The following is a 15,450-nucleotide window of genomic DNA, read 5'->3' as shown; positions in this document are numbered from 1 at the left end:
GAAAGCCATCCACGTGTTGTGCCGCATACAGTCAATGAAAACTATGCTTCACAGCTGCTATTAACATGCACTGCATGCAGTGCTTTGGGAGGTCACAAGCCGTTATACCATGCCGCAAGGCACCACTGTGAATGCAGCCCAAGATGGGCTGAGGGTGCCTGTCTATCTGTTGCTGACCAGATTGAGCGGAAATCTGAAAATGAGACAACCGGTTTTAATTGCTCAATGTTGTTTTGATCACTGAGCAGCAACTTGTGAATTGGCGTAAATGAAATTTTACATCATGAAACCCCACCCCCATTATCCTCCTCCAAAAACTAAATTTATGAGTAGCATCATCCTTTAATGTGGATTGTACTGCATTTCACTACGTGCTTTTTAAACATTTATAAAACACTGTTATAGATTAATATAACAAGACATACAGTAATTTTATGAACCTTTTAGGCTTTACTGACAGGTACTGAAAAGTGCACGGATCTCTGTCAGTAGGATATGCTGATAATATTCATACACAGTCACATCCTATAACATACAGCACACCTGCCTTACATACATCGCCATTTAGGAGTTTGCAGTCCTCATCAATCTCATCAGCACTGTCTTCATCGGAAACCTCCCCTTCTTCTGCATCATCACTAATGCTGGCAGGCAGTTTCTTCCCCTGAAAGAGATAATGGTGCCCAGTGTCAGAACATGTACTATATGCCTTGCGTTAGCAATAAAGTGAACATGTAGCAATTCTGGGCAATATAAACTGACCCCCATTGTGAAAGAAAAGATATCTCCATTGATAACTGCATGTCAAAAATGTATGTTTCAAGAGGTATTTGAGGCTGAATTATTTAAAAAAAGGATCACTGTATTCTGTAAAATGTATGTATTGTACCCTGCGTCCAGATTCAAACTGCAGGGCTGCCTGGAAACTGGTATACATGTGTTCTCTGGGAAATTTCTGTTTACTCAATCTTCTAAAACCAGTAGAAAAGATGTCTGGTCTCCCAGAAAGCCCGGAAGGGGGGGGGGGGGATGGGCAATAAATAACTTTAGGAAGTGTTTCTAATGCTGAAACAAGGATATTTAATATAAAAATGGGTATCCTAAATAATTTACTGCTTTCTGCTATGTCGTTATAGTTCCTCTTTAAGTTTGCATGGCAGCTGGAATATTTGTCATATCATTTACTTTCTCTGGAGAGGACATCTGAAGGTGGCAGCATGAGGCCTGGCTGCAGCTGCACAAATCTAAAGCACCCTGATGACGTAGGACAGTCATCTGTCTCGGATTGTGTGTAGCCAATGAGAGACTCCCTCACAACTGAGGCTTACGGCCCCTCCCTTGCATAGTTGCCATAAAAATGGATTCTGCTTTGGAAAAGGTCTGGTTTGAGTGTATGAATGTTTGTAGCACAAACCAAGACCTCATATGTTGTGGTCTATTTCTGTTTCTTCAAGTACTGTATGGTCAGAAAGGAAATTAAAATACATTTTCCTCTTTTTCTTCCACAGAATAAATCTGCCCCCCCTCCCCTAAAAGTAGCAAACTAATAAGCTTCCAGTTTCTGAGGATCCTGCCCTAACCCCTCAGTTTCCAGTGGCTGTTCTGCTTATCACATTTTCTCAAGGCTACAACAGTCAGAATTTTTGCCTTATTTCTTATTAAAGTGTATTTTAGGTGTTGGATGGAGAAGCAGATGAAGGCACAGTCATCTAAGGTCATGTTTTTGCAGACTAATCATCTCAGCAAATTAAAAATAGACAACACCAAACAAAAAACAGACGACCATTTCCTAGAATTGTTCTTTGCAGGCTCTTTAATAGACGATCACAAGTCCACTTTAATGGGCAGCTGCACAATACAATATTTAGCCAACAATAGGGAAAGAGCTACATTAACAAAGCCTCTAAACCATTGTAGCACAAATAATGGCTCTCCAGGGTAAAGCGATCAGTAAACTTGTTTTCTTGAATGTGTCTACACACAGAGCTCTTCTACCAAGGGAACAACTCCCCCTTCACATGCTTTCTGGCAAAAGCAAATCTGTGCTAGCTTAATGACACTGGTTCACCACTTGGTTGCATCAAATGCTGTTAGGTAGCAATACTAATTAGAACTCTTCAAAACAACATCTAATCGTAACATTGTATAATGAAGAACCAATGGGGGGGGGGGGGGGGGGGGCGATAGAGAATCAACGATAAATTAAAGGAAAGCCTAAGTCAAATCTATTTTTTAAAATAAAATATGCACCTTGTAGCTTTTATCTTCTAGATATTGTTCACCGTATATTTGCCACTCTAGAGGTTTTTTTTGTTATACAGCTAATTTTCGTTCATCTAATTTATTCAAAGTTGCGTTGGCGGCTGAAATAACTTCTGGTTTAGCTTACTATTCCACATGTAAGCGCTTGTGCACTGTGTTTCCTGCTTTAGTGCACGAGCAGCCAGAGTCGGCAAAAGCACAGTTCTTGTGGGAGCAAGTGTGAGAAAATGCACAGTAACGGACTAAAGAGCATATGCGTGAGCTTGCGGGTGCGCGCACATCTCACTATCGTGCACGGGGCTGAGCTATCCAGCCAGCAGGTGCAAGGACCCATTGAGCAGGGAGAGTCGGGAGCTCTTTCACTTCCTGTTCAGCCGTTGACTCCTGGTGACTGACTGATCTACCCAGGGAAATTGCAGGGAACAAGACAGAAAGCAGAGAGCAGACACAGCGGTAGGTGTCTCTGCATTTTCTACAGGGCCAGATTTCTGAATAGGCCACAAAGGCCCAGGTCTTGGGCAGCAGCAACCCAAGAAGGCACCTGAACATGAAAGACTGGTTGCTATATATGAAAGAGGAGGCCTCAAATGGGGAGCAACATATGAAAAAAGGGAAACTGATGCTTAAGGGAGCGGTTCATGAAAGAGGCAACAGTACATAGATGACACACATGGAAGAGGGGGCTGCACATGGAATGGGAGGGGCGCTTCTGCACATGAAAGGATAGCAACAACATACTTGACCAAGAGGTACAGAAAGTATAAATCCGGCCTGGATTGCCTATGTAGACAGCGAAGGAAAAAAATCCTAGTTGACTTAAAGAACCCTTTAACGACAACTGAAGTGAGAGAGTATGGAGGCTGCCATATGCATTTCCTTTCAAACAATCATGTTCAGAATCATGGGATCTGCTATAGGCCTGGATTTACATCACAAGAGCCTATAGGCACAGATGACCTGGCACCCTAGACTTCGACCTCCATGAACCTACAACCCCCCGCAGCACACTTGTGGTGAACTGCATCGCAAGTGTGCTGGCTAGCTCAGCTAAAAACAAGGAACACCAAGAGCCCCAATAGTGTAATATGTACTGGTAAATGGTTACTAGATAGAGTAAATATTAATACTCACAAACCAGGGTTACCATTAGGCAACCACTGTAAAGGCAGGTGGGGAGATTTTCCTGACCCCACTCAGGAAGAAGAAGTCGCTCTCTGTAGATGAGAAAAAGGGGGTTCAACCCTCCACCCAGGGTGGACTCAATATTATGCAGGAGAACAGAGGCGCCAAAAGGATAAAAGGAAGCTAAATGAGCTTAAAAACCAAATTCTTGGTAAATAGAGGAGGTAGTGGTGGCCTTACCTCCTCCAAGTAGACACAAAACGACTGTAGTAAAGACAGTCAATATATTTTATTCATGAACTCCAAATATGCAATGCGTTTCACAGGTTTGACCCCACTTCATCAGGCAATAACAACGGAGCAATAGCATATGTGGTCAGTAGAAGAGCCAGGCACCTCTGTCTGGCTAGCCCAGCTGTCACTTCTGCCTTAGTTCCCTTGCCCCTTGCTACATGTGTCCCTTAATACTGAGGTTACCTCTGGCTACCTAATACTAAGTAGCTAGTGGTGCCAGTCCAGAGAACCTGTACTGAGTAAAATTATTTAAAATAAACACTCGAGGTAACTTCAAATGAACATTACATAGTTACCTTGCCATCAGTTCCTCTCAGAAGCTCACCATTTTCTGCTGACGGTGAACCCTTCCAGTTCTGACAACATTTTGTCAGAACTGAAATATATCAGTTGCTCTCAGTTATATATCAGTTGCTGTCAGTTACAGCTGAGAGGAGAACTGATGTGTTCATGTTTCCCTATGGCTCAAGTAGGCGATGTTACAGTTTAACCATGTGCTGACCAGAAAGCTGTTATGGTGTAATGGCCATTTTCAAAATGGAGAACGGAGAATTCCATTGATCACAGTGGACAAACAGGACGCAGGAGAGGAAAAAGAGATTGAGGAGTAGACTACACAGGAGGTAAGTATGACTTGTGTATGCTTATTTTGGCTTTTAATTTTCAGTTCAGGTTTTCTTTAGTGGAATGCAGAGAGCTGGGTGAGTAACCTCTCATTTATGCTCTACTCAGGAGTCTGCATAGGGAAGGAGGGAGGGAGGCATTTTGTGTGTGGGGGGCAACTTTCCATCATTAGGTTCCTGTAGGCACATGCCCACAGTGCCTTATGGTAAATCTGGTCCTGATCTGTTAGAATTGTTAAATTTAAAATACGCATGATACCCAAAACTCTGATAGTTACTGAATAGTAACTGAATACTTCCAGGGTAACTTCCCCTGGGCAGCTGCAAATGTAAAAAGCCCTAAAGCTTATTATACTTATAGACAAATAACTACAGCAGATTTCTAAGAATGCTGCAGAATGCAAAGAAAGTGGCTAGATGTAAATTTCAGCTTTAACAAGGCCCGTGCACAGACTTTATTGATCTTCCAGATGTCAGCAGTATTGACTACAGGATGAGAAGTCCTGTTCTGCTCAAGGGAAGTCACAGCAAAAATGACAAACGCATTAACCCATGAGAATAGCCATGCCAAAAGCAAAGAAGTAATCAAGATTACTAGACAAAATGTCAGCCTTTGGGTAAAAAGACATCTGTATAATAAACATGGAGAGTTGGAGAGCTCCGTACACAAGTACGAGTCATATTGCCCATCGGGGATTGGTACCTGATCACTCGGGTGACATGGCCCCAGCCGAGGTCTGACAGATGTGTGGTTAGGCTGTAGGCTAATGATGTGTTCTGTCCCTATGCAGGTGGCGGAGGGAGTGACGCAGGAGTGAGTTCATGTGGTGGGTGATGGGCAAGTGGAGAGAACAATGTTCAGGCAGATCGCTGGCTGAGTGGGTCGGAGGCTGCAGTGCACACGCTGGATATTGGGATCCATCTGAAAATGGCGCCTGAGAATAATGGCGCACGGTGTTGCCGCTAATCCGTTTGCCGCTTATTGTTATTTACCGTTAACACACAGAACCCTCTCTGTACCTATCCCTAAGCCCTAAACCCCCCTGGTGGTGCCTAACCCTAAGACCCCCCTGGTGGTGCCTAACCCTAACGACCCCCCTGGTGGTGCCTAACCCTAACCACCCCCCTGGTGGTGCCTAACCCTAACCACCCCCCTGGTGGTGCCTAACCCTAACCACCCCCCTGGTGGTGCCTAACCCTAAGACCCCCCGGTGGTGCCTAACCCTAAGACCCCCCCCGGTTGGTGCCTAACCACCCCCCTGGTGGTGCCTAACCCTAACCACCCCCCTGGTGGTGCCTAACCCTAACACCCCCCTGGTGGTGCCTAACCCTAAGACCACCCCTGATGGTGCCTAACCCTAAGACCACCCCAGTGGTGTCTAACGCTAACCACTCCCCTGGTGGTGCCTAACCCTCACCTTGACAGTGTTTCATTAAATCCATTCACCGTTTTGCAGTTAAATAACGTCTGCTGTTTGGCAAATGAACGGCACTATTGATAAATAACGTTAGTGTGTGACACTATTGATAAATAACGTTAGTGTGTGCTGTTTTACTTTTTTTCTCCCTGTGCGCCATTATTATGCAGTACTAACGATAAATAGCGATAAGCGTATCTTTTTAATGAGGCGCCATTTTTATGCATAGGCACTGTGCGCCATTATTCACTGATCCGTGGATTTTGGGCAGAGGCGCTCATTAAACTCCTCGGGCGAGGTTCATCTAGCATGTGTACAGGGCTTAAGGTTATAGAACAAATTTAAGCTACTTGCTAGGAAGCTATTCACCTTAAGTGTCATACAGCTGTTAGACTTTTTCCTACATTTTTGCCGTTTAGACAATACACGGTATGAGTTTAACATCAGGCCGTGTTGAGAGAACCTTATAGATCCCTGCACTGCAACATACAGTACATAGATACACGAGTATCACTTTGCACAGTCTAGTAGAGTAACAACCATGTAGTCGTTCATGGCTACACCCGTCTTAGAGGATAGAGATATTTCTTGCAGTGTGGTTGCACAGCGTGCATGGTACCTGTCCCAACATCAAGGTAATCTGAACGGAGCATTATGAAAGGTGCCATTTGCTCACTTCCTTTTGAAAGTGCTATGTCCAACTGTCAAATCCAAGTCTTCGAGGGCCAAATCCATGCCAGTGTTTAGGATTAACTGAGAAATGAAGAAATGTGTTCTACTTGATGAACCACGTCTTTTCATAATTCAGTCCCATCAATTAAATTTATTTGAGCTGTGCCAAAAATGCGTGCGAACCTTGGCCCTTGAGGACTGGAGCTGGACATCCCTGTGCTGATCCTTTGCTTCAAATGCTTTCTCAACCTCCAAATCTAGTCCAGCTTAGCCTAATATTCTGGCTGCATGTTGGTTCTAGATGTGGAACTCAAACTGCTAAAATCACCTAATCAAGACAGGCAACAGCAAAATGGTACACTTTCAGGACAGGTCTTCTGTTAGATTAGAGGCATGTATACCTTCACTAATATCTTTCCTTTCAGGTTGTCAGGAGATGGCAGCTTTGCTGGATCTCCATTCATTATAGAAGAAAGATCTAACTTGTCTCCAAGAATTTCAGTTAAATACTGCGCCATTTTCTTCTGCTGCATCACACTGCAGTGGTTTTCAATTGACAGGATTACAGGATAGCTGAAAAGACATACAACATTTATAGTTAAAGCAGACAAGGATGCATCTGGAGTAAAAGTTTTTTTTTACACTGTAAACATTTCCAATGCAATATAGTACATATTGTTTTCCTTCAACAAAACTACTGTAAAACTACCACACATCATTCAAACCACACCATGAGACTGGATTTCTCTCATAACACAAACTAATATGATCAATTCCTTTGACATTCCTGAAGAACAACTCTGGGAAGCTTCAAATGGATTAAACAATGAAAACAAAATGTCTGAAGTACCCTGGAAATCTGACAGACCCCGTCAAATGACTGACCGCACCATGGGCAGTTGGGAGCTTCTTGTAATCTCTGGGTGCAGTTGAGAGGGGACTAGGGACTGCTGGGGTGGGTGTGTGTGTGTGTGTGTGTGTCATTTAAAGTAGCCAACTAACACATTTGTTATAGGACTATTTAAAAAGTACATTTATGCTGTAAACATTACCTTTTCTCACCAGTAAACCAGTGTACCCTGCCATGCCTTCAAAGTCAGAGAGTTTTTATAATACAGCTGACGTGAGAGGGATATAGAGGCTGCCATATTTTTTTTCCTTTTAAAGAATACGAAGTGCCTGGCTGTCCTGCTGATCCTCTACCTCTAAAACACCTTTAGCCATAGATCCTGAACAAGCATATGACGATCAGGTGTTTATGCCATTATTGTCAAGTCTGACAAGATTAGCTGCATGCTTGTTTCTGGTGAGATTCACAGACTACTGCAGCCAAATAGATCAGCAGGGCTACCTGTCAACTGGTATTGTTTAAAAGGAAACAAATATAGCATACTTTTAACCACTTGAGGACCTAGGGCTTTCTACCCCTTAAAGAGAATCTGTATTGTTAAAATCGCACAAAAGTAAACATACCAGTGTGTTAGGGGACATCTATTACCCTCTGTCACAATTTTGCCGCTCCCCACCACATTAAAAGTAGTCAAAAACAGTTTTAAAAAGTTTGTTTATAAACAAACAAAATGGCCACCAAAACAGGAAGTAGGTTGATGTACAGTATGTCCACACATAGAAAATACATCCATACACAAGCAGGCTGTATACAGCCTTACTTCTGAATCTCAAGAGATCACTTGTGATTGTTTACCTTCTGACCCCTTCAGCTCTCACCCACTGAAGTGACAGGCTTCCTGCAGACAGCTCTGCCTATGTCGTTAATTCCTCAGTATGTGACAGCCCAGCTCCTTTCACAGCCTAACAGAGGAGGATTTTTATCCAGCTCTCTTCTATCACTGATAAGATAGCAGAGAAGCTGCTGGCTTATGTAAATAGCACACACACTGGAGTGTGCATAGAGGAACAGACCAGCACGGAAGAGTTGGCAGCCTTCCAGACACAGGCCGACAAGTCTGACAGGGGAAAGATACATTGATTTATTACAGAGACAGTGATAGTATAAAGTGCTGCAGTAAGCCAGAACACATTAGAATAGGTTTAGGAACTTGTAGGATGGTAGAAAAAACGTTGTAATTTTTGTTACAGAGTCACTTTAAGTACCGGCCACTTTTTTTCCATTCAGACCACTGCAGCTTTCACGGTTTATTGCTCGCTCACACAACCTACCACCTAAATGAATTTTGGCTCCTTTTCTTGTCACTAATAAAGCTTTCTTTTGGTGCTATTTGATTGCTCCTGCGATTTTTACTTTTTATTATATTCATCAAAAAAGACATGAATTTTGGCAAAAAAATGATTTTTTTAACTTTCTGTGCTGACATTTTTCAAATAAAGTAAAATTTCTGTATACATGCAGCGCGAAAAATGTGGACAAACATGTTTTTGATAAAAAAAAAAACCCATTCAGTGTATATTTATTGGTTTGGGTAAAAATTATAGCGTTTACAAACTATGGTGCAAAAAGTGAATTTTCCCATTTTCAAGCATCTATGACTTTTCTGACCCCCTGTCATGTTTCATGAGGGGCTAGAATTCCAGGATAGTATAAATACCCCCCAAATGACCCCTTTTTGGAAAGAAGACATCCCAAAGTATTCACTGAGAGGCATAGTGAGTTCATAGAAGATATTATTTTTTGTCACAAGTAAGCAGAAAATGACACTGAAAAAAAAAAAAAAAAAGTTTCCATTTCTTCTAACTTGCGACAAAAAAAAATGAAATCTGCCACGGACTCACCATGCCCCTCTCTGAATACCTTGAAGGGTCTACTTTCCAAAATGGGGTCATTTGTGGGGTGTGTTTACTGTCCTGACATTTTGGGGGGTGCTATATTGTAAGCACCCCTGTAAAGCCTAAAGGTGCTCATTGGACTTTGGACCCCTTAGCGCAGTTAGGCTGCAAAAAAGTGCCACACATGTGGTATTGCCGTACTCAGGAGAAGTAGTATAATGTGTTTTGGGGTGTATTTTTACACATACCCATGCTGGGTGGGAGAAATATCTCTGTAAATGACAATTTGTTAATTTTTTTACACACAATTGTCCATTTACAGAGATCTTTCTCCCACTCAGCATGGGTATGTGTAAAAATACACCCCAAAACACATTATACTACTTCTCCTGAGTACGGCGATACCACATGTGTGGCACTTTTTTGCACCCTAACTGCGCTAAAGGGCCCAAAGTCCAATGAGTACCTTTAGGATTTCACAGGTCATTTTGAGAAATTTCGTTTCAAGACTACTCCTCACGGTTTAAGGCCCCTAAAATGCCAGGGCAGTATAGGAACCCCACAAATGACCCCATTTTAGAAAGAAGACACCCCAAGGTATTCCGTTAGGAGTATGGTGAGTTCATAGAAGATTTTATTTTTTGTCACAAGTTAGCGGAAAATGACACTTTGTGAAAAAACACAATTAAAATCAATTTCCGCTAACTTGTGACAAAAAATAAAATCTTCTATGAACTCGCCATACTACTAACTGAATACCTTGGGGTGTCTTCTTTCTAAAATGGGGTCATTTGTGGGGTTCCTATACTGCCCTGGCATTTTAGGGGCCCTAAACCGTGAGGAGTAGTCTTGAAACAAAATTTCTCAAAATGACCTGTGAAATCCTAAAGGTACTCATTGGACTTTGGGCCCTTTAGCGCAGTTAGGGTGCAAAAAAAGGGCCCAAAGTCCAATGAGTACCTTTAGGATTTCACAGGTCATTTTTGTTTCAAGACTACTCCTCACGGTTTAGGGCCCCTAAAATTCCAGGGCAGTATAGGAACCCCACAAGTGACCCCATTTTAGAAAGAAGACACCCCAAGGTATTCCGTTAGGTGTATGGCGAGTTCATAGAAGATTTTATTTTTTGTCACAAGTTAGTGAAAAATGACACTTTGTGAAAAAAAAACAAAAATCAATTTCCGCTAACTTATGACAAAAAATAAAATCTTCTATGAACTAGTCATACACCTAACAGAATACATTGGGGTGTCTTTTTTCTAAAATGGGGTCCGTTTCTGGGGTTCCTATACCGCCCTGGCATTTTACGGGCCCAAAATCGTGAGTAGTCTGGAAACCAAATGTCTCAAAATGACTGTTCAGGGGTATAAGCATCTGCAAATTTTGATGACAGGTGGTCTATGAGGGGGCGAATTTTGTGGAACCGGTCATATGCAGGGTGGCCTTTTAGATGACCGGTTGTATTGGGTCTGATCTGATGGATAGGAGTGCTAGGGGGGGTGACAGGAGGTGATTGATGGGTGTCTCAGGGGGTGGTTAGAGGGGAAAATAGATGCAATCAATGCACTGGGGAGGTGATTGGAAGGGGGTCTGAGGGGGATCTGAGGGTTTGGCCGAGTGATCAGGAGCCCACACGGGGCAAATTAGGGCCTGATCTGATGGGTAGGTGTGCTAGGGGGTGACAGGAGGTGATTGATGGGTGTCTCAAGGTGTGATTAGAGGGAGGAATAGATGCAAGCAATGCACTGGCGAGGTGATCAGGGCTGGGGGCTGAGGGCATTCTGAGGGTGTGGGCGGGTGATTGAGTGCCCTAGGGGCAGATAGGGGTCTAATCTGATAGGTAGCAGTGACAGGGGGTGATTGATGGGTAATTAGTGGGTGTTTAGGGTAGAGAACAGATATAAACACTGCCCTTGGGAGGTGATCTGACGTCGGATCTGCGGGCGAACTATTGGTGTGGGTGGGTGATCAGATTGCCCGCAAGGGGCAGGTTAGGGGCTGATTGATGGGTGGCAGTGACAGGGGGTGATTGATGGGTGGCAGTGACAGGGGGTGATTTATGGGTGATTGACAGGTGATCAGTGGGTTATTACAGGGAAGGACAGATGTAAATGCCCTGGCGAATTGATAAGGGGGGGTCTGAGGGCAATCTGAGCGTGTAGGCGGGTGATTGGGTGCCCGCAAGGGGCAGATTAGGGTCTGATCTGATGGGTAACAGTGACAGGTGGTGATAGGGGGTGATTGATGGGTGATTGATGGGTAATTAGTGGGTGTTTAGAGGAGAGAATAGATGTAAACACTGCGCTTGGGTGGTGATCTGATGTCGGATCTGCGGGCGATCTATTGGTGTGGGTGGGTGATCAGATTGCCCGCAAGGGGCAGGTTAGGGGCTGATTGATGGGTGGCAGTGACAGGGGGTGATTGATGGGTGGCAGTGACAGGGGGTGATTGATGGGTGATTGACAGGTGATTGACAGGTGATCAGTGGGTTATTACAGGGAAGAACAGATGTAAATATTGCACTGGCGAATTGATAAGGGGGGGTCTGAGGGCAATCTGAGCGTGTAGGCGGGTGATTGGGTGCCCGCAAGGGGCAGACTAGGGTCTGATCTGATGGGTAACAGTGACAGGTGGTGATTGATGGGTGATTGATGGGTGATTGATGGGTGATTGATGGGTGATTGATGGGTGATTGATGGGTGATTGATGGGTGATTGATGGGTGATTGATGGGTGATTGATGGGTGTTTAGAGGAGAGAATAGATGTAAACGCTGCGTTTGGGTGGTGATCTGATGTCGGATCTGCGGGCGATCTATTGGTGTGGGTGGGTGATCAGATTGCCCGCAAGGGGCAGGTTAGGGGCTGATTGATGGGTGGCAGTGACAGGGGGTGATTGATGGGTGATTGACAGGTGATTGACAGGTGATTGACAGGTGATTGACAGGTGATCAGGGGGGATAGATGCATACAGTACACAGGGGGGGGGGGTCTGGGGAGAATCTGAGGGGTGGGGGGTGATCAGGAGGGGGCAGTGGGCAGGGGGGGGGGTTGAAAAAAAAAAATAGCGTTGACAGATAGTGACAGGGAGTGATTGATGGGTGATTAGGGGGGTGATTGGGTGCAAACAAGGGTCTGGGGGGTGGGCAGGGGGGGGGGGGGGTCTGAGGGGTGCTGTGGGCGATCTGGGGCAGGGGGGGAGAAATCAGTGTGCTTGGGTGCAGACTAGGGTGGCTGCAACCTGCCCTGGTGGTCCCTCGGACACTGGGACCACCAGGGCAGGAGGCAGCCTGTATAATACACTTTGTAAACATTACAAAGTGTATTATACACTTTGTATGCGGCGATCGCGGGGTTAACATCCCGCCGGCGCTTCCGTATAGCCGGCGGGATGTTGCGGCGGGCGAGCGGTGACAGGCGCTGGCGGAGGATCGCGTCACGGATGACGCGATCGCTCCGCCCATGCCCTTAGAAGGACCGCCGCCTCTGTGGGTGAGCCGGGCTCCACTTCCCGGCCGCCTCTGTGCGCTAGGCGGTCGGGAAGTGGTTAAATATCCCTCTCACAGTTAACTTTTAAGTGATATAAAGCTGGGGAGTTGAAGGAAGTGGAAAAAAGCAACGCTATCCACAAGAAAATCTTAAATCAACCCAGAGAAATACAGTAGCAGTAGGGTATTGTGCCGTGTTAGCCATCAGTAAAAGCAAGAAGTTTTAAATCAGGATGATACCATTTATTGGCTAACTAAAAAGAATAATTTGCTTATTCTTATTCTTTTTAGTTAGCCAATAAATGGTATCATCCTGATTTAAAACTTCTTGCCAGAGAAATACATGCGTGACAAACAAGAAAAAAGGCATATGAGAGAACTAGCACAGGCTTTATTAAAGAGAAACTCCAACCTAGAATTGAACTTTATCCCAATCAGTAGCTGATACCCCCTTTTACATGAGAAATATAATGCTTTTCACAAACAGACCATCAGGGGGCACCGTATGACTGATTTTGTGCTGAAACCCCTCCCACAAGAAGCTCAGAGTACCGTGGTACTTTTGGCAGTTTGTTACAATGTAACAAGGTTCACAGACAGGAATTAGCTGTTTACAGCAGTCTCTAACAGCCAAAACAGCTAGGAGCAGCTACATAACCTGCCCACAGTAAAAATGTCACCATGTAATAAATGTCAGAATGTAAATCGGGGAGAGGAAAGATTTTACAATGAGCTAACACTGACTAAATCATTTATGCATAATTATGGTAAAAAATGAAGCACTTTACTACATTATTTTCACTGGAGTTCCTCTTTAAGCTATAATGAAACATGAACCACCCACAGAGCCCCAGCTATTATCACCTAAACACATGCACATTCCATGATCCAACTGTGTTCCTAATAAAAGCAAAAATATTTGTAAAAAATAACAGCTATGTGACTCCTATGCAATGCAAGTGTATACAACATTCCTACAAAACACTGGATCTGCACTGGATCTGCAGGCAGTCAGGTGACAATCTGAATAATGAGATAATAAGCCATCTAGGATAATTAGTGCTATAAGTAAATAGAGATGGCTCGAACCTCCAATTTTAGGTTCGTGAACCTTGAACGCGAACTTCCGCAAAAGTTCACGAACATGTGAACTTTGCAAACCACAATAGACTACAATGGGCAGGCGAACTTTCAAAACTACAAACACTAATTCTGGCCACAAAAGTGACGGAAAAGATGTTTCAAGGGGTCTAACACCTGGAGGGGGGCATGGCGGAGTGGGATACACGCCAAAAGTCCCAGGGAAAATTATGGATTAGACGCAGAGCAGGGTTTTAAAGGCAGAAATCACATTGCATTGCTAAATTGGAGGCATAAAGTGCTCTCAAACTTCTTACGTGTGTATACATCAATCAGGTAGTGTAATTAGTGTACTGCTTCAGACTGACAGACCAAACTCACTGTGTAACGCACCGCAAACAGCTGTTTGTGTAGTGATGGCAGTGCTGGACTGGTGCGCACCATGGCGAGAGTGCAGGCGATGGTGGTTTTAAAGCCCATATGGTCGGAATGAGGTAGCTCAATGACAGTACAACAATGACTGAGTGTCCAGCTGATCAAATTTGGTATGTCCACAATGAAGCAACAACCTTATTATCTTGGGTCAGGTGGGCCACCCAACACACTCATATAGCTGGTCATTGCTTCATCGTGATACGCAAGCCCCTTCACTGTGGCAAGGTAACGATCACAAAGGGGAATTGGCACATGTACATGCCTTTTGTTTAGTTGTTGCAGCCCCAGTGCACCCAGAAAAATTAGGCAGAGGTACAACGCACCAGAAAAATTATTATTCTTTTTGTTCAGGAATCCACCTGGAGTCCTGTACCCTGTTGGTGGTGGCGGAGAAGGCAGTCAAGCGGCCTGAAGGCAGAGATGCTGTGTGGGGGGGTTGACTTAGTCTTGGGGCAGGCAGCAGCGGCCAGCAGGCAGGGAGAGATGCTGTGTGGGGACTGACTGTTTCCCCAGGTACGGCCGGGGAATCAGTTCAATTCCGGTCCGGAGTGGGAGCCTGAGAAACGGCTACCACCACACATCCAAGTAAGGCAGCAAGCAAGGCACGCAAGTCCCAACTCGGGGAGGTAGTGACGAAAAATAACAATACAGGACTCTTTCGAGGCCCTGTATAATGATGAGTACACTTGAAATCCTTTACCAGGAATCTATTATGGAGGGCAAATCTGCCATTCATTCAACTGTGTGATCAACTCTCTTTGGTACTTTCTGCACCATGGTTACCACGGGTAATGGCTAATGGCCGGGAAATCAGGATTAGATTCCGGTCCGGAGTGGGAGCCTGAGAGAAACGGCTAACACCCCACATCCAAGGAAGGACCCAATGTGCTGTATAAGTAATGTACCTGCCCTGACCGTGCTTTGCAGACCAGGCATCTGTGGTCAGATGGACCCTTGACCCAACGCTGTGTGCTAGAGATGACACCACTTGCCTTTCAAGATCACGGTACAGTTTGGGTATCGCCTTTTTAGAAAAATAATTGCGGCCTGGCTGACTGCTGGTATAATACAATGTGCCGTCACAAAGGTGCAGTGAAAGGTATGCATTGACTGCTGGTATAATACAATGTGCAGTCACATATGCAGTGAAAAGTATGCACTGACTGGTGTATAAAACAGTTTGCAGTCACACAGATGCAGTGAAAGGTATGCAGTGACTGGTATTATAATACAATGTGCAGCAGTCACACAGGTGCAGTGAAAATGGATGCAGTGACTGCTAGTATAACAATGTGCAGTCACAGGCGCAATGA

The 15,450-nt window shown here is 44.5% G+C and overlaps 1 protein-coding gene across 14 annotated transcripts in view; it reads right to left on the bottom strand.

Annotated features, from left to right (window-relative positions):
* PLCH2 (phospholipase C eta 2) overlaps positions 1-15,450 on the bottom strand; it is a 1,280,386-nt gene that overhangs the window by 378,545 nt on the left and 886,391 nt on the right. For all 14 annotated transcript variants that reach the window (XM_068240676.1, XM_068240675.1, XM_068240674.1 and 11 more), the window contains 2 exons: positions 6,793-6,964; positions 557-664 (listed from right to left, as the gene is read on the bottom strand). In XM_068240676.1, coding sequence (XP_068096777.1) covers positions 557-664; positions 6,793-6,964 — 280 coding nt within the window. The remainder of the gene's footprint in view (positions 1-556; positions 665-6,792; positions 6,965-15,450) is intronic.

Source organism: Hyperolius riggenbachi, chromosome 6 (genome assembly GCF_040937935.1).
Source record: "Hyperolius riggenbachi isolate aHypRig1 chromosome 6, aHypRig1.pri, whole genome shotgun sequence".
Classification (NCBI taxonomy): Eukaryota; Metazoa; Chordata; class Amphibia; order Anura; family Hyperoliidae; genus Hyperolius; species Hyperolius riggenbachi.
This window is presented reverse-complemented; position numbering and strand designations above follow the sequence as displayed.